Raw genomic sequence first — 19,392 nt, 5'->3', positions numbered from 1 at the left:
AAACACTTTTACCTCAATCGAACAATTTTAAAAATGCATCACAACTATGCTTATTTTGTAAATTAAAATTTTATTTTTTAAAATAAATTTCACATTCACTAAATGTTTGTGTTAATTCCTTTGCAACGACAATACAACACGTATTGTCGCCTTCGTGCTTGAAAGGTCATAACAAATATTAAACAGCATAAAAGATATTTTTTTAATTTTATTTAAGAATAAACAAAGAAGCGTATAGCTCTAGCAGGTGACCCATTTGTGACATATAGCATAGTCACCAATATGCGTTTTTAATTTCTTACGCCATACAGACATACAGTTTAAGTCTTCTGACTAATTATCGCTTTGAATTTCGCTTCCAAATATTGTACTCGCTTCAGCAGTTTGTCGCTGGTATTGAACTCGTTATAGGGCACCGGTATGACTTTGTAACCACTTTTTTCCAACAGCTCAAAAGTAAGGTTCGTAATCCCACTGGCTGAGCGATGCGTACCATGGCAGATATCATGAAAATCGACAACCATCAGCGCGACCCTTGAAGAAAAAATAGTATAAATTATAAAAATTGTTCAAAGAATTATATAGATATGTCTCTATATATACATATGTATATGTATATTTATTTCCAAGAAACCTACATTTGCATTTACAAAACACCAAATAAAAATAAAATGTGTAAATTAAAAATAAAGCTTCAAACAAATAACTTGCTTATTTTTAATTTTAAAAGTGTTCTTATTACAAAACACTTATATTTGGGGGAAAAGGCTGTAAATTTTTATATATTGTCATGCAAAATGTATTCTTGCAAGTTTCTGAATAGACCGGAGTAGCTCAAATTTGTGTTTTATACATATTTCAAGATTTAGTTAATATTTTTAACCTCGTTGTAATACCTACTTGACTGCATTTGGATTTTCTTTATCTACAGGTAATGGGTTCCGTTTGTTATCAAATAAACAAAGCGCATCTGAAAAAATATGAATAATACATAAAGTTTATTTCAGAACGACTTCAAGTGAAAAACTTACCAATTAAGAAACCCATTTTACTGTCATGTAAAGTTTTCAAATGGTTAATGGCAGGCAATAAGCTTTTTAGTGCATCCAACATGCCGTTTACTAGAATTTGTTTGGATTTTGAGTGAGTAAGTGGTACATCGTACATTGTACTATCTTCAGGAAGCAGGGACCCTTTGTAGTCGCTAGTCAAAAGTTGTGCATAGCCATTCAAATTTAGTAGTTTCATTTTGGAGGTTGGCGAGAGACCATTTCGCTCCTTTTCAAGCTTCCCGATGAACTCAGCACTGCAGCAAGTAAAATAAAGCAGTAAGTATATACGATCAAACCCAAACATCAATATTTAACAACATTTATCCCAAGTAGGATCATTTGAACGCTACCTCAAAACCGTGTTCAATTGCTCGTTATTCAGAAGCCCTAACATTGCTAGCGACCAAACGTGATTTAGCCAATCATTACTTTTCTGGAAATCGGCACTCACTATAGATGTGGCCAATTTTTGGCGAATGTCATCTATATTGGCGCTCTTAAAGTTCAGTATGGCTGAAGTAATAAACAGAGCACTTATATCCTGTGGTCGACAGATTTCGGAATTTTTCAAAGTCCACTGAGTTAAAGCCTCCATTATGTCTGCGGTATAAAAGAAAATGCAATTATTTCAACTACATTACTCAATTATAGCATTGAGTAATACTACACCTAAATCGCGATATTTCATTATTCCCAAGCTGGTTAAAATGGATCCAACGACTGCAGACTTTTCCGTATTCTTTGGTAGCACAGCCTGTATATCGGCACATATTTTCGCCGCTAGCACAGAATCTTGGAAGTTTAAGCTAGCCATCGAAAATAAAATATCAGCAGACTGCTTCAGATCTAGCTGTTCTGTTGCACTGCTAATATTGAAGGCAAGAGAACGCAGAAGCGGAGTGCTTCGTCGCTTGCGCTGCGCCAATGTACTCATCACTTTAACCATTTGTGGCAAACTTATGCTAGCGATCAACTTGGCAGCCTCATCATCTCCTGCTACTCCTAAAACTGTGTTAAGATCATCAGTACGAAATCCGGATATGCGTTTAGATGCATTATTTTCGCCTACGGGTGGAACTCCTCCACTGCTACCCTTGGGCACAGTGCGACCCAACACCCGACAAATTCGCAGAAAACGTGCATCATTTTCAAATTCGGCGATCTTAGCACGATTCATTGAGCTCCACTCTGCTAATATGGAAACGATTTTCAGAGCATGTTTACGTGAAAGTGGTCCATTCGACTCGGAAACCGACAGCAGTCCATTTACCGTCTTTGCTTTGAGGATTCGATTATCCAAGTTGTTGCTTCCTTTCGACTCTGAAACTTTTGGTTTTCCATTAGCACTTGCACCACTAGTGCTTGGGTCAGTGGTACTTGTATCCTCTTTGAGTGATTCAAAAGCTGCAGCCACTAAGGAGCCTACATTAATATTTATACAATTTTCAGTTTACGTTTCAAGTGATGGAGAAATTGTCTTACTTTTTTGTATTTTATTTGTGTTAACATCTGGCGTATCATTGTCGGATGCACTCACCACCTTTTCCTCAGATGTTGGTGTGGAAATGTTACCATGCTTTGGTGTTGCCATCGCGGCCGCAGCGACTCCGGCTTCTCGCACGCTCGTGCTGTATGCTACGTAATGCATATGTCGTAGCAGTTGTGCGGCCACACCACCAGCAATGCGCTGCAATCCTAACATTTTTACACTGGTAATTACTGTTCGTGGAGATGTTATCCAGTAGAACCCGCTGTAATAGACAAAATGTTTTACATAACCTTCTCATTGTTGATGACAAATAATAACTTCGAAAGAAATAACAAGTGAAGAAAACTCTGAAGGTATCTAATTTTCACAAAGATAAGAATGTAGTTAGTAAATAATTTTTTGTAAATCAAGCAGTATTTATATTTTTATTTCACAAATTTTACATTTTGCACAATGTGTAATAAAATCAGCGGACACCGCGAGCGAAATGTCAAATCAGGATGACATCTTTAGAGATGGAAGAATGGCAATTCTAAAACAACTGTTTATCTATCAGCGAAATAGTCGATAATCACTTTAGTTTTGTTCGCAAACAATACAATTCTTCTAAATTACTGTTTTAATTGATAATTTTGCGTTCTTTGAAAGAAATTCTGAAAACTATCCAACATGCTTTAGATACTTCATTCACGGCAGTCGCCGTATTCAGTATTGCTCAAGTTCGAAACATATTGGGGCATGAAACATGAAATGCTAGAAAAATTTCTAATAGCGGTCGTCCTTCGGCAAGCAATGGCAAACCCCCGAGAGAATTTCTGTACATAAAAAAGCCTCTCATTGGTATAAAATTCTACACCTTCTCATTTGTGACATCACACATCATGCGTCAAGATAATGCCGGTATAGTAGGGAATCGCCGCGATACACAATGATGAAAAGCGTATGCCAGTTATAAAAGTATGTTCTCGGTAATAGGTTTCCCTTACTAATTGAAGATAATAAGGTCAAACTATATTACTTTTCAGCTAAATATGAAGCGAATAAAATATTTTAATTAACTGATAGCCCTGATAGCTGGTGCTGTAAACATATTACTTCATAACTTTAATTATAATTTAGTAAATAAATAATAATAACAAATTGTTTTAATATGTGTCGTGTTTGTTTATATTTGCACATTGCAAGTGATACAAACAACCAAATTATGTGCGAGTTTCTTCGTTAGTTCAAGTGGTGGAATGATTAACAGAATTTATTGATTTGTATACAAAATCAATTAATTGATTTGAAAAGTCACAACTCTTAACATCGCAATATTCACTAAGCTATTCATAAACAAATAACTTGTAAACAAACAAAAAGTAAAATTTAAAGTAATTGAACAAATTAGTGAAGTTTTATTATGAAGAATATTTGCATTATTTGCTATTAGTGTTACGTTATTTAACATTTTCAAATACAAACCTGGGAATAATACCATTTTAAAGGCATATGTTTACATCACACAACCCTTCATTGGCTTAGTGTGAAACGTAAACCCTGGTGACAAATCATCAAAACTTTTTTGTGTTCTTTTCAACAAATTTTGCCACAAATTATTTTCTGAAACTTCTACGATTTTTGTTGAGTTTTTAAGTGTTTTGTTTAATTCTCGTGCAAAATTGGACGGTCCGTAAAAGTCGATTTCAAAATAAATAAAGTATATTTAGATAAACGCTTGCGAAAAGAGTGAGTTGAACGGGTGCGGACATACAATATCAAGGAATTTTGCAATTGCGGACGACGAAGTCGGTAACGAGCTAAGATAGTGAAGAAATCTCGAAACTGCAAGCTACCAGTCCGCACAACTAGAAAATAGTAAAGCAAAATGGTTGATAAATTCATAAGCATGTGGAAGGTGCGCGAATTGGCTGATAAAGTGTAAGTGTATAAAATCAATCAAAAAAGCACTCGAACATTTATAAACTAATTAAACATGTTGGCCAAGTTGTCTCGTACATTCAAATTGGTGAAGTATGTATATGTCATACATATGTACACGCGTTATGTGCTGTAAAATCAAATTAGTCCAAAATATCTAGATCACACCTATCCATAAAATGGTAAAAACTATCACTTTCTCGTTGCATTAGTCAGCCCTCCCCCGCAATATAGACCAACTCTTCCCACAACGCATGTATACGTACTAAAACAAGTACATTTGTACTTGGTTAGTACATTCGATCCGGTTAGGAGTATCAATCAGAGGTCCAGGTAGTTTTCAGGAGTGTTTAATACGCTAAAAGCTTTTTTAGGTACTCGTTTACGAGTTGGAATTTCATTCCTTTTAGTTTGTTTAGATGTGATTTGTCTTTTTTCTCAAGCTTTCTTGCTTATTTTCACATAATGAACCATTGAGTAAAATGCTTTCTGCTTCTATTTTACGTTTCGATACCTATTTCTATTTTGTACCTTGCACTAGTACATCCTCTTGACATTGTTTTAATCAGCGGAGTATAATTATTTGCTTCGAAACACAACCGCCACTTGTTCTGTGGAATTACATGTATATGTACATTTGTGCATACGTACATAGCACATATATAATATGATTACCTTTCTTACCGCATAAAACCGTGTGTGCATTTAAAATGCCAATAATATGACAATGTTTATTCAAACATGCCACCTTTATTTCCAACGTATTATTTGTTTTGTAGATGGAGTACAATAGATACTGTTACAATAATAGGAATTTCGATGAATTGTTGCTTAATATAATAATAACATTCTGTTTCGTTGGTGTGTAAATCCAAAGGGCTAGGGATGTTAGGTGAATCTGTTTAATATATATATATATATAATTGGCGCGTATACCCTTTTTTGGGTGTTTGGCCGATCTCCTCCTCCTATTTGTGGTGTGCGTCTTGATGTTGTTCCATAAATGGAGGGACCTACAGTTTAAAGCCGACTCCGAACGGCAGATATTTTATGAGGAGCTTTTTCATGGCAGGAATACACTCGGAGGTTTGCCATTGCCTGCCGAGGGGCGACCGCTATTAGAAAAATGTATTTCTTAATTTTTGTGTTTCACCGAGCTTCAAACCAACGTTCTCTCTGTGAATTCCGAATGGTAATCACGCACCAACCCATTCGGCTTCGACTGTTTAATGGCGCACGTAAATAGGTGGTTAGTATCATGGTCCCTTCACATGCCGAGCATGTCCTGAGATAGAAGTTTAACCTGCTGCAATGTCCTTAACGTAATTGGGTCAAGATGGCAAGGTCTTACGAGGCAGCTGAAGCTCTTCACACCCGCTGGAAGGATCCGGGACATACGTCCCAATTTCCCAGCTGAAGCAGCTTTTCTGGCGAACGAGCGTGATCTCTTACGCCAGGCCGATCCCCGGGATCCTCGCATAAAGGATCTCAATTCGGAGATCCGGCAGCTGGTAACCCAATACAAGCGGACTAAATGGGAGGAGCATTTGAAGTCCTGCAACTTCACCTCTGGTGTGAGCAAGATCTGGTCCACCGTAAGATCCATGTCGAACCCGACGGAGTACAATGGTAAGGTGGATATCACCTTTAACGGTTGTTCTTCGTCGGATCCGAAGATATGCGCGACCTACTTTAGCCGGCAATTTATTCTGCATCCTCCGGCCGACAGATCCAAACGTAGTGCCACCAGACGGCTGCACAAACTGACATACAACAGTGGGCCACTTACTTTCTCGAGCGACCTTCTCCAGATCTGCCAAAACACTACCATAAGGACCGGGACAGGATGTCTCATGATGTCCCCGATACAACACCTACACGACGAGGCCCATATGCTGCTTGTGAAGGAACATACCAAACTGCTCAGCAAGAAGTTCCTGCTAGGGTGTTACCGCAGGTCCCACCCTTGCAAACATCTGTTTGAGTCTGAGACACCTTCCAGGCACGTCAGGAGGCACTTCTTCCATTACGCGGACGAGATCCACAACAAAACAGACAGGCAACTATTGGATCAGACAGTGTACAGACAGACTATAAACGACATTCATCGGGAGACCATTACCACCTTCCTAAGTTCCCGACCCCCAAATACCGTTATCGTAGTCCAACCACCACCTATCGCAGACGAAGAGCTCCAACTTTCCCGAGAGGTCCGCGTAACCTTGGCAAAATTACGTTCTGAATACTGTAGCAGGTTAAACTCCGACTTATCCAGAATCGACGCCGACATACTATAGATATGTTCGTCATGTGAAGGCCCCATCAAACCCACTCATCTAACACCCCTCTCCCTCTGGACCCAACCTGTCGAAACTGGGCCTACCGTTAGATGAGCTAGACGAAGACGACCGGTGATTGCTCTACACTGACAGGGCAAACTTACTGCTACAACAACAACAACCAAATTGGCGTTGTATATTCAGAACCGACCGGCCAATCGCCTTAAATGTCGCCAGTAACATATCTTTGTCTTCGCCCCAAGTGCTGTCTGCTAAGAATTTGAGGACCTTGTTGCAATTTTGGACAATTACTTTTTCATGCACTAAGAAAGAGGGCACATTTTCAAAGGTAACACCCAGCAACTTAGGGTTGTTGGGACATGCGAGGTGATTTCCCCGCGAAGGGAGAGAATTGGGATCCCCCTGACTACCTGCGGTCTGCTCCTGGAAAGATGGGCATCGCACCAACTCAGCGAGCGCTGGGCAAATACACGAACGTGTAAGGTCGCGAAATCCTTCTGGCCACGCGTGGACCGCAGGCGCTCGGGCGAGATTCTGAGGCTGACAAAATATCAGCTCTCTAATCTCGTGGGCTTTCTCACAGGACACAATGCGCGAGGAATGCATGCTGTGAGACTTGGAATCACCTCGAGTCCCTTTTGCGCTGGATGTATGGAGGATGAGGTGGAATCATCTCAGCACCTTCTCCTTAGCTGCCCTGCTCTGGCGGGGCTAAGATCTAGGCATCTTGGCTCCTACTTCTTTGTCACGCCTGCTGATATAGCTGGCGCTGACATTAAACATCTGATGAATTTCATCAGCAGCATAAAGCGGTTGACGCAAACATAGTCATCGTTCGTAATCCGCACGCTCCCAACTATCCCAGCACCACCTCTTCCCGCCCTCTCCCTGTATCCCATCGGTCTTTCTCTCCCGCCTCACCCCTCCATAATGGCATCACAAAGGACGAATCCTTCTTCGTCCAAGTGTGCCCATTCCCTGGGCAACCATATCAACCTAACCTAACCTAGGGTTGTTGACAGTCGGTATTGGAGTGTCATCGACCTTAACTTTTAGTTGCAGTTTAGCGTCCTTCGTGCACGTGGTGCAAAGAGTCACTTTGGATTTAGTGACTGAAATTAGGTCATTTGCAATGAAAAATCAAGAAAGTCTTGAGAGATAGTCGTTCACTTTGGAACACATGCCATCGATGTCATTGCCGAGCGGCACTACTACTAAGGAAATGGTGTTCGCCGTAATCGGTCGATTCAGTCTTCTGGGCATGGATTCGACCAGCTTCTTGCATTTTAAAGGATGTATTTTGCTCCACTCTTCTTTAATAGCATCTTCTAAGTCTTTCTTGTTTCTAATAACAAGCTTTTTCAGTTAGTTTTTTGACCTAAATAAAACGCAGCAAATAAAACGTGCTTCCAGAACTCGAAATGCTTATCCCCATGACGCGTTGCGAATTTTATTCTCTTGAGTCGATTAATCTTGTTGATTAACCTTCCTATACCCGCGTTAATTTTTGTAACACATATACCCGCGCACGGTCTCACAGACCGAAAGTTCAAACTACATAAAATATTAGTTTTTTCAAACAAAACTAAAAACAAATTATTATTTTTCAATCACTTATTTTATTGATTTTAAGTGATTAACAAAAAAGCCATCAAAATCGATAATTTTTTCTTAAGTACTACAAAAACAAAACAATAACATATTTTTTTATTCACATAAATAAAAATAAGTTATAATAACTTAAAAACACTTCTTGGACAATACATAAATTATAAATTATATTAGTTTTTAGCCTTGAAATAAAAAATCATGGCATATCGCAATTCATGTAAAAATCTGCCTTAAAAAGAAAACTTACGCTTTTAAAGTCAAATCTTAGACAACGCATTAATAAATAAAATCGATTTCAGCTCATAGTTAATCGAAATATCTCCGAAGAGGAACCATCTGTTTTGAATAAATCTTTAGCGTTGAAGCGACTATTCCTCCTAACTCCAGCAAAGATTAAAAGGCCTAAAAGGGCTTCGATTTCTATGTTGCCTGTATAGGTACAGTCGCTATCTCTTGAAAAATTAGGTTTTATGAGATCAATATGTTCATTAGTACACTTTACAATACGATTTATAACAACTTCAGTAAAAAATAATCTCCAAACATCGCCTATTTCCTTCAAGTTTTTTGCTGCTTTTCTAGGCCCTGGCAGTTGAGTGACTATATTCCTAGCGAGACGTCTTACACGATTTGACGGAGCATCATTATTCCACCTAGTGTGTCCATCTTTACCAAGATAAAATTCTCTACCATCTATCTCATTCAACTCCTCGTCCTCATTCAACTCCTTCATCATCTGCTTGCTCGGTATCACAACTTTCTACATCTCCTGCAACAAAGTCTTCAACGTCGCTGTCATTTTCTTCCTTATAATCAGAAGTCGAATTTTTTTCCTCCAAAAGTAGTCTGACTTGCTCTTCATTCATTATAATATTAAAAAGTACCTGCAAAATAGTAAAACGTAAAAAAATAAGAAAGAAACAAAAAACGAAATAACTGCTTTAACTTCACAAAAAATTACACATATACTCGCGTCGGTCTCACAGACCAATTTTTATAAAAATCACCAACACGCCTGTCTAGTGCAAACGCCAAATCAACACTAATATAGAGCTTGCAAGAAAACCGGAAGCTAGCAGTAAATTCAACTTTGTAGAGTTTCTGGAAAAACAAAAATTTACGTAAAATCATTTTCTCGGTCTCACAGACCAACGCGCGGGTATAGGAAGGTTAAAGGTTTTTTTCGTGCAACACTTCCATTATAATTATTCTTTCGCAACACTATACGTATACTCTCGGGGTTGTAATGCATATTAAGGTGTTGGGTGACTTCTGTTGCGAGCTTAGGAGTGCTCCAATGTGGATTTTTCTTAATTCATTGTACTAACCACCGATCATCTGCATCCGAAAACGGTTTTAGTCGTTCCGATTTCTTCTTATTTTTCACGGATTTTGTTTCTTTGAAACGTTTTATCACGTCGTATACGGTCGATCGGGTCTATCCACTATTTCTGCGATTTCCCACATTGTCCCACACTGTCTACCCATGTTTATAATTTGGGTTTTTATTTAATGTAACACGAATGAAATTATATTTTAATTTATTATGTTTGGTTCGTTCTTTGCACTGTTCTACCGAGAGAAAATTAATTGTGGGATTCCCCGTTTTAAAGTGCCAAACAATCTTAATAATGCCAGATGTCTGATTTCTATTTTGACACCAATTTTGCGAATGCTGCATGATACATTTTTTATAAGGAGGTAATGGATTTGTAAATTATTTTTACTATTTTTAAAATCATATTTGAATACCCAATAGAAAAATATAAAAATAAAAATATTTAACTTGCATTTCTTACAAAAAATTGATGTGTGACCCTTTGTACTATTAATGTGGAATACGATTATTTTCCCATTTGAAAATTATCCTTGTCTTTCTATCATTACTTCTCTTAATTTTAAGTGGTTTCCAATTGTTTCGGATACTTTTAAGCTCACTGCAGTCTATCCCATTTTTAATATGGAAGCACATCCAAAGCACAATTTTTCAGGGGCAATTATTTAGTATTCGAGTACCGAGTTGATCTTAGATACTTGTTTTCTTCTTCTTCTTAATTGGCGCTATAACCGCTTACGCGATTTTGGCCGAGTTCAACAAAGCGCGCCAGTCGTTTCTTTCTCGTGCTAACCGGCGCCAATTGGACACACCAAGTGAAGCCAAGTCCTTCTCCACTTGATCTTTCCAACGCAGAGGGGACCTTCCTCTTCCTCTACTACCACCAGCTGGTACCGCATCGAATACTTTCAGAGCCGGAGCGTTTGTATCCATTCGGACGACATGGCCCAGCCAACGTAGCCGCTGGATCTTTATTCGCTGCGCTATGTCTATGTCGTCGTAAAGCTCATACAGCTCATCGTTCCATCGCCTGCGATGTGCAAAGGTCCAAAAATCTTACGCAGAATCTTTCTCTCAAACACTCCAAGCGTCGCTTCATCGGATGTTGTCATCGTTCGCGCTTCTGCGCCATACGTTAGGATAGGCATGATGAGAGTCTTGTAGAGTGTTAGTTTTGTTCGTCGAGAGAGGACTTTACTACTCAATTGCCTAGTTAGTCCAAAGTAGCACTTGTTGGCAAGAGAGATTCTACGTTGGATTTCAAGGCTGACATTGATATTGGTGTTAATGCTGGTTCCTAAGTATACGAAATCTTTTACAACCTCGAAATTATAACTGTCAACAGTGACGTGGGTGCCGATACGCGAGTGCGCCGACTGTTTGTTTGATGACAGGAGGTACTTCGTATTGTCCTCGTCCATCACCAGTCCCATTCGCTTTGCCTCTTTATCCAGTTTGGAGAAGGCAGAACTTGTTTTGCATTTTATTTAAGATATATTATAATATCTATAGCTTCGCTTTTAAACGTATAGAAACATCATAGAAGCAATTCTGAAAATGTGAAAATCATGTCAACGATTCTGATAAATATACGCCGATATGCTATACAAACACTCGCAAGTTATCTTAAAGACGTATAAAAACGTTGACAGTACCCTGTCAAAATATTAGAAATACTAAACAAGTTTTAAGCTTATAGTACTTTTTTTTTGTTTAATTCATTTAAGCGGTATACTGTTAGCAAAATTGCCAAAGAAGTTAAATTAATTATTAATTAAATTAACTTAAGAATTTGGCGACGAAATTGACCCTAAGCGTCAATGAGTTTTTTTATATCTTCTATTACATCTGTTTGACAGTTCACCTTCTCCAATGTCGCATAAAATACATTATTTTCGAATATCATTTCTACATACATTTATTTGTAAGAATTATAAAATCGAAGGTTTTCATAAGGCCAAAACTTAAGAATCTAAAAACCTATAGGTTCCTAAGTTTCTCAATGTAAGTTAATTTTCAATCAACCCCTATCACAGCCTTCATTATAACAGGCAGCATAGCAAAATATTAAGTTAAGTTACGTGAATTAAGTCTAGACTAGCTGAGATTTTATTATTAAAACCTCTGGTAGCCAAGACTTAGATTTAATTTAGTTTTCGTAGAAACTTAGAAATTGTTACTCTGCACATCATCACAATTTCACCAGCGATATATTCCATTTTTACAATATTTGTTTTGCTTGTTTATTCGCTTTAATTTAATTTTCACTTTGACGCGTTTCCCTATGTTTTAAATTTGTTCGAAAAATCCATCTAAAACCTTCAACTCTCTTTGTTTTCTAAATTAAGTAGAGTTTAGACTAACCAGAAATAGGTGTTGCTGGTATGTTAGATGGATCTAAGTTATGTAGAAATATGTTACAACCAACTTTATGGGCAACACCGCTTTTGATTAGTCATTCCATACCATAATGCCATAACCATAAACGTAAGCTTAGGTGTCAACTGAATTTTGGTTTTTCGCCATAGCCATGAAGAGCTGATTGTTGACTTGTTGAATTTATTGTGATTTTATTTTGGTGTGAAGCTGTCCCTTTTTGGATGACAAACCAATCCCTATTAATAGAATGGACACGCCATGTTGTTGTTGTAGCAGCATAAACATTCCCAGTGCATATGCGAGGAATGCTGCTGAAGTGGCAGTCCTTGATCGGATATAAATCCGGGTCGTTCCGGTTACGTAGAACCGACTATTGTGAGAACGCATGGACACGTCATCGTCTTCCTAGCTTCAATTTTCTCCCTCTGCCATAGAATGCTCATGTGAGCATCTTTTCTTTAGTTTCTGCACTTTCGAAATCTAAGGATTGAGTTACTACATATGTAAATATGATTGTTATGGTTAAGGCCACGGTTATGGTTATGGACACCACCGGTATGACACCTCTAATTTAACCTTAAGTCTTGGCTAATAGAGCTCAAAGCGCAGTGCAATGCGGCAAAACACAATTTTTGCATTCAGTTACTCGTAAGTATCCAATTCTTTGGGAGCTTACTGTACACCGCCTAGGGAAATTTTCAGGTACATTCTTTGGTTTTTCACAAGCTGTTTCATTTAATTAGCATATATAGAATTGTGATATTGGAATACAGTTGATCATAAAATTAACATAGAGCGTATTTAGCAGCTGAAAGTAAACAAGTAAACACAACCGAGTGTTTGTCATTACAGTAGATTTTCATTTGTGCATAATAGTTTTTGCTTTCACTTGATTTTAAGTTTAACTAAATTTTTGTGACTTGTATTCACTCCAATAAGCGATTCCATAACACTAAATACATGTACATATATACATACATATATACAATACATATATGTAAGTACATAATTATGTGTCTAGAATAAAACGCTATTGTATTTTTTGTATAAATTGCAAAAAGCTTTCGCAAGTTGTGTTAAACAAACAAATCGTTATGAGTTTATAAGGAAAAAACAATGAAAATAGGTATAAATTCAAGTAAACGAGATAAAAAGTGTTTACGTAACCTGTGCAATTATAGCTAACTGTTATTTGTAATGTCATAGTAAAAACAGAGAAAAATTTTTAAACCTAACAATCCTAAACACTTCTCATTGAGGGGGGGTATAAGAAGATTGGGTTTAGTGAGGCACGTGAATAGGTGGTTAATGTCGTGCGGAGTACCTTCACATGCCGAACATATGTTGTTGTGTCGGTGTCGATTCTGGATAGATAGGAGTATAACCTGCTGCAATATCCTGAACGAAATTATAGACAAATAAGTGTTTTGGTAGGTTTGCAGCTTCTTCCACTACGTATCTTCTACGGTTCTGCGTACGGGAATGCCTCAGGGTTTTGGCGCCACCGTGAACTAGCCCTGTCTAGTGCACTGAACCTGTGGTAAACATTTTGATAATAATAAATAATTTATTAAAAGTTTATAAGAAGATTTTTGATAACAGAAATATAGTACATTTCCAGATATGGCATTACTCGCTGATAGACGAATGACATTAGAAACACTTTATTTATCATTTCATGTTTCACGTTTGTAGTCTACATCGAATGTGGGACGAATTTAATGCGTCCACTTTAGCCAATAATATTTAGAAATTTTAATTTTGTTCCTTAATTAGGCTAATAATTTAGGATTACTCCAGAATACCAAAACCTTCACCTAAACATTAAAAGCAACTTAGTATTTGCATATTTATTGTATTCACACGAAAGAAATTAAGTAGCAAGAGAGTGACAAATACAGTTTTCTTTTAATTTCTTGGGTGGTGCTTGATAAGAAATATTCTGAACGTGTCGTATTTTTTATTGCTCATATAATATACATTTATCAAAAATGGAAAATAAAATTATCTGCTAATACGATAATTGGCCTTGTTATCTCGAAAGAGCTTTTCAACGAATAATCTTTTTTTATTTCAATCTTTCGTGCCGATAGAATTTTGTTGGTTTTATTAGTGTTTTTCGTCAGATTTATAAATTCATTTGGTTGTTGTTGTTGCAACAGCAAAAACATTCCCCATAAATATTCTGGAGAAGACTTTCTCCGGATATACTAAGTCAATGTCGTTCTAGCAACGTTGAACCGATGGGACAATGAGAATTGGCTAGTCCTTTTTAGGGGGAAGATATGGACGATATCACTAAGTTTACTAACTTCTTCTAAATTGTGCAGTGAATTATTCATAGTTTGCATAGGGTATTTTGATTTTGTGCATATAACGGTTGTATGTAATATAACAGCATAAAGGAATAGAGAGAGTAGTCTATTTAGCTACGTCTGTCCGTGCAATAAATCGAGCAAAAATTAATATACGGTCTGTCTAATAGAAGCGTGACTGGCAGAATTTAAACTTAGAGTTCCGTTAAAAAAAATGTAAACGCTGCTAAGTAGGCTTATCCTTTTCATAATACGCGTTGCGCAATTTCTTAGTTTTGTGAAAAATTTAGAAAGCGTATGCTGTTTTTACCAAAAGAGTCCCGCGTATGAGAAACGATTTGAAGCAGTGTTCCGATGTACAATTCCTAATGGTTCAAAAATGTCACATGCATCTGCAGCAAAATATTTGAAGAAGTTGAAGACATCATAAATAAATAGGTGCAACAGTATACCGAAGTTAAAAGCATTGACGGTTTCGCCAGACGAGTCCCAAAAAAATACTCCAAATACCTCCGAAGCAAGATCAGAAAAATCACCAAACTTATGGTTGCGTAAAGCTGAAGCAGTTTTAAGGAAAATTACCATTAATGCATCCAAGGGCACGATTCGAGGACGTTTACGTGCAGAAGACCTCAAATTCCGGAGCATATTAAAAAACCGCTGCTCTCATTATGATTCATTTACGCATGCATGGGCTAACTCAGGCAAATTAAGAACGAATCTAGGCAAATTTAATATTTACGGATGAAAGCTCCTTTTGGTCGAATAGTTGCATACGTCGACCCTAGTGCACTGCTCGATAACTTCAACAAACTGTTAGGCTGCTTCTCCGTAAAAAGAGTTGGCTTTTATTTTATTGGCTTACCACCAATTTAAATGCAGCTTTGATGAATAAAATGTGCCAAAACGTATTGTATTATTACCATCAGCACCGAAAATGTTTGGAAGAACTAGCTAACCTTAGATTTTACAAGAAGACTAAGATCTCACCCATCGAAGCCGAAAGTGCGTAGAGTGGAAACAGGGATTGAAATGTTTGATTGGCCTTCACAGTCGCCTGAAGCCAACCCTATTAAAATGTTTGGTTAAGCAAAAACTCAAAGGAAAACAAATAGGGACGGTCAAACAGTTATTAAGGCAAATTGGCTGATTTGGAGCCGATTACCTCCATAGCTTGCGCAGAAATTAAAACAAAGTATGAATGTACAGTGAGTCAAAAAAGTATTGGCACATTTGCTAATACTTTGTGGGTCCTCCTTTAAACTGAATAACGGCCTGCTAATGTCTCTTCATACTATTTACAGGGTTTCTTTTAGAGAATCCTTTGACGTTATGTGACGCATCTTCCGTTCCAGAAGACGTGAGACTAGTGACTACACATTTTATTGAATATATTGCGTATAATAAATATTAACGGCTTATTAAAGCTCGCTTAAACGTGGTGCGCGTGTTGCTCTGCAATTCTTTTAAATCGAACAATTATTGATATCGGGTAAGAACCACGACCAACTTTTATGTGCTATAACTTCCATTGTCTATGAGTTTGTTTGATCTCAAAAATTGACAGCCAGCCCAAATTCAATTTTAATAAAATGTCCTCCGTTATATAAAGTTCAATTCAGACCAAATTCAGTACGTGTTTGATTTGCATTTTTTTTCTGATTATTTGATATTGGGGTGAGTAATAACATATAGTATATTGTTGATCGTCCACGTGATATTGCCAATGTTGCCGGAATTTTCGTATAGAACGTGTCATAAAAAGTAAGACGGACGCAATTACTGAGGCTGGAACACTCCCATAGTCTGATCGATTATTTTTACGTCGCTTCTTTCTTGAAGTTTGGAAGCTGCTTGAATGTGGAATTTGGCATAGTAACATTTGATTCTTTATGACCAGTCACATGATTAGGGATTTACGTTCCAAAGATGATCGCAGGTGCCTATTTGGTGGAGCTTTGCTTCAGTGTTTTAAGACGTTTAAAATAACTGTGTGTCCTCAGAAAACACTTACGCTACGTCGCAATGGTTTTGACATATGGATGAATGATGGAGTTGGCTTGGATTAGGATATTCTTTATCGGCTTGGTTACCGCGATATATTCGTTTTCTTAAAATTTTTGTACCATAATAGGTGAACCAATTTCGCTATTAATTATTGTTTTAATCATATGTACGAGAGTGTTAATCTGGACTTATCTTGGATTTAATTGCATAGTTCGGATCCCAGCAGCTACATTTTCATCGGTACGTAATTTATTTTGGTCTCACGAACTTTTTACACAAACTTTCGTACAGTAGGCTTGGTGTCAGCATTCACTTTGGAAACAAATTTTAACGATATTCTCCCCTGCATTGTTTAAGATCCGGTCAGGATACTAACTGAAAATCAAGATTTCGAGAGGAAACAGCTATACTGTGTGATATAGTAAGCAAATGCAAAGTATTTTATCACTTTATATTATATGCACAATTTTGTTTTTGAATAACTTTTTTACTAAATAAAAAAATATTTTAAGTGATCGAAATCTTTAGTTTGACCTTTACACGCTCCATTGCTTGTCTGTTTGTATACTTCAGCTGCCTCATTCACGATTTAGCGACATTTGCAAAAATTATAAATCTTCGCATAGGGTGATTCATTTTACGTAACCTTGTACATGCACGATACAAAAAGAAAAGTAGTTCCACTTAATTACGTTAGCAGCCATATTAGCCACTTTTTTGGTACAACAACATCTTCATTCACATTCACTCAGGTGAATCCATACGAAATTACTTCGTTATATCTGCTCGTTTTTTGCTATTTGCTAGTTCGAATGTTAAACTGCAAAGCTTCTTTGTTATTGCTTTATTTGTTTGTTTACATTCTCATTGAAGTTTAAACAATCAAACTACCAAAAAAATGCAATTTTGCTGTTACTCTATCAAAGTCACCTTTTATGAATTCGCCTTAAATTGCCTTTGAGAGAATTTTAACGGCATATGTATTAAATTTTATTTTATTTATTTATTCATGTTAATAGCTGTGCATAAGACTATTGTCTTTTAAGCCTATATTACATATTTTAGGCGCAGTACAATAAAGCCATAGGAGAAATAAGACCATATGGCTTTATTTCCATGGCCGTAGAGAAATAAGGTCATAAACAAAAATTTTACAAATGGGTAATAACGCCATACGTGAATTTTGCATTCACATACAAGTTTTGGACTGGCTTTCTATTACTACCACGAAAGGTTTGCATAGGTATAATATCCATGTGCGTGGACCTAATTTAAAAATTATTGCACACAAATACAGGGAATATATCTATTGTACTTATACATATTGATTGAGTGATATGGGCCTGAACATGTTCGTGCGCCCCACCAACCTTTTAACTTTTTCAGAGATGAAGTACCACTATTCTGTATTTTTTTTTCATAGAGTTAAAAAAGTGAGGTTCGATAGAACATTTGTGGTTTTTAAAAGATTGATTGCCAAGTCTTCAAATTTTCGCCTGCGCCGCTTTGTTTTTTAATACATATGTACGTATATACATTTTGCGATAAAATAATATTTTCATAATTATTGAAAATTTGGACTAAAAAATCACGCGAAGAAGATGAATAGGTGTAAGTATTGTGCCCAATTTGGCCCAAAAGATTTTGATATACTCTTAATTGATGTTGTTATATTCTTAACTAAAAATGTATAAACTTTTACTTTGTTGTCAAATTAATACTTTTTGTTTCATTTTAAGATATTATTATAATTAAAACAAGACGGCAAGAGTCACTAAAAAAAGTACAATAACCCCATAATGGCCTTATTTCTCTTTCATAGCTGGAAATAAGACCATACCCTAAATATGACCTTATTTCTAAATATGAAGTAAACTAAAGCCATATGGCGTTATTTTCTATGGCTTTATAACACCGCACCCTATTTTATGCTTTACAAGAGTGGCAATTTATATTTTGGGTCAAATAATGAGAGCACAATAAAATAATAATGAAAAAAGCTTTATTGTTTTTCAAAATATTTTCTTTAGAAGTCAATGCACTTCTGCAATCGCTTGAACCAATTTTCAAAGCACTTTTCCCACTCAAAAGAGGACACCTCCAAACGAGCTGTTTAAAGGATTCAACTTCGAGCGTTGGAAATCGTTGACGTCGTTAGGTGTCAATCAGGAACATCCAAATTGCCTAAGATTCGTCAAACGTTACGATGTTATAGATGTGTTTTCAACCACCGTGGCTAAATTTCTTTTTTCGTGCAATTGTCAAGTTATGCGGTATCCAACAGGAACAAGTCTTCTTGATGAGCAAATGTGAATGCATTATTGAATGTGTGTTAGTCCCCCTAATGCCCAAGAAAGCCTCTATTTGGCAATACGTTATCCATTGACGCACAGCATCGATTGTTTCTGACAGAAAAACCGTTTTGGACGACTTCCACGAAATTTATCCTGCGCTGGTTCGCCGGTGACGTTGAAACTCATTGTACCAGCGTTTCACAGTGGCTAAGTGTGGTGCCTCAACGCCAAAAGTCGAAGTATGTTGTCCATGTCGAAAGTCGTAATAAATCATGGCACAACAATTTTTACGAGTTAATTCTACCTTTTGGGCGAGATGAATTTTTCACCTCACTGAGAAAAGCACAAATGAAGTTCGTAAGTGGAAACGTTATATGTAAGTTTACTCTAAAAAATACCAAACTTTTCTATAAAATATCAAATTCCGGTTCATCACACGTAGTGTTGCAAAGGCGCAAAATACCTATAAAATGCAATTCTCCGCTGTGCACCATAACTGTCTCAGTACAAAATAAATTTTTACCAAAGATGAAGCTAATATAATCTGAACCCTGAAATATGATTTTATTTCATAACCGAGACTGTTTACAACAGGTTCAAATTTGATCGATGTACTATCCTCTATTGTTATGCACTCCTGCATATTTAAATAGGGTGATATATTTTTTTTTTTTTGCGAATGAGAGGTT

The 19,392-nt window shown here is 36.8% G+C and overlaps 2 protein-coding genes across 4 annotated transcripts in view; one reads left to right on the top strand and one right to left on the bottom strand.

Annotated features, from left to right (window-relative positions):
• Positions 1-50: 50 nt before the first annotated feature.
• On the bottom strand, positions 51-3,085 carry LOC128854847 (FAST kinase domain-containing protein 4). Of its 2 annotated transcripts, none has more exons than XM_054089272.1 (7): positions 2,985-3,085; positions 2,535-2,803; positions 1,722-2,474; positions 1,403-1,652; positions 1,032-1,306; positions 901-970; positions 51-534 (listed from the first exon to the last, which is right to left on the bottom strand). In XM_054089272.1, the coding sequence occupies exons 2-7, from the start codon at positions 2,752-2,754 to the stop codon at positions 321-323; spliced, it is 1,782 nt and encodes a 593-aa protein (XP_053945247.1). In that variant the 5' UTR covers positions 2,755-2,803; positions 2,985-3,085; the 3' UTR covers positions 51-320. The 2 variants fall into 2 exon arrangements, with proteins under 2 accessions (XP_053945247.1, XP_053945248.1); XM_054089273.1 differs by lacking the exon at positions 2,985-3,085 and adding an exon at positions 2,860-2,967.
• Positions 3,086-4,044: 959 nt separating this feature from the next.
• Positions 4,045-19,392, top strand: part of LOC128854843 (clathrin interactor 1) — a 40,572-nt gene continuing 25,224 nt past the window's right edge. Inside the window, exon 1 of one of the 2 annotated variants that reach the window (XM_054089268.1) lies at positions 4,045-4,461. In XM_054089268.1, coding sequence (XP_053945243.1) covers positions 4,409-4,461 — 53 coding nt within the window. In that variant the 5' untranslated portion in view covers positions 4,045-4,408. The remainder of the gene's footprint in view (positions 4,462-19,392) is intronic. The other variant, XM_054089269.1, reaches the window with a different exon arrangement.

This window comes from Anastrepha ludens, chromosome 2 (assembly GCF_028408465.1).
Source record: "Anastrepha ludens isolate Willacy chromosome 2, idAnaLude1.1, whole genome shotgun sequence".
Taxonomy (NCBI): domain Eukaryota; kingdom Metazoa; phylum Arthropoda; class Insecta; order Diptera; family Tephritidae; genus Anastrepha; species Anastrepha ludens.
Note: the sequence above shows the minus strand (reverse complement) of the source record. Positions and strands in the feature narration are given on the sequence as shown.

What these genes read in the sequence shown, in the direction of transcription:
- LOC128854847 (XM_054089272.1), bottom strand. Translation starts at nt 2,754, where the DNA reads ATGTTAGGATTGCAGCGCATTGCTGGTGGTGTGGCCGCACAACTGCTA. An exon ending in AATGAAATATCGCGATTTAG is followed by an intron (nt 1,653 to 1,721) that starts GTGTAGTATTAC and finishes TTTATACCGCAG; the next exon opens with ACATAATGGAGGCTTTAACT. An exon ending in GAAAATCCAAATGCAGTCAA is followed by an intron (nt 535 to 900) that starts GTAGGTATTACA and finishes TTTTTCTTCAAG; the next exon opens with GGTCGCGCTGATGGTTGTCG.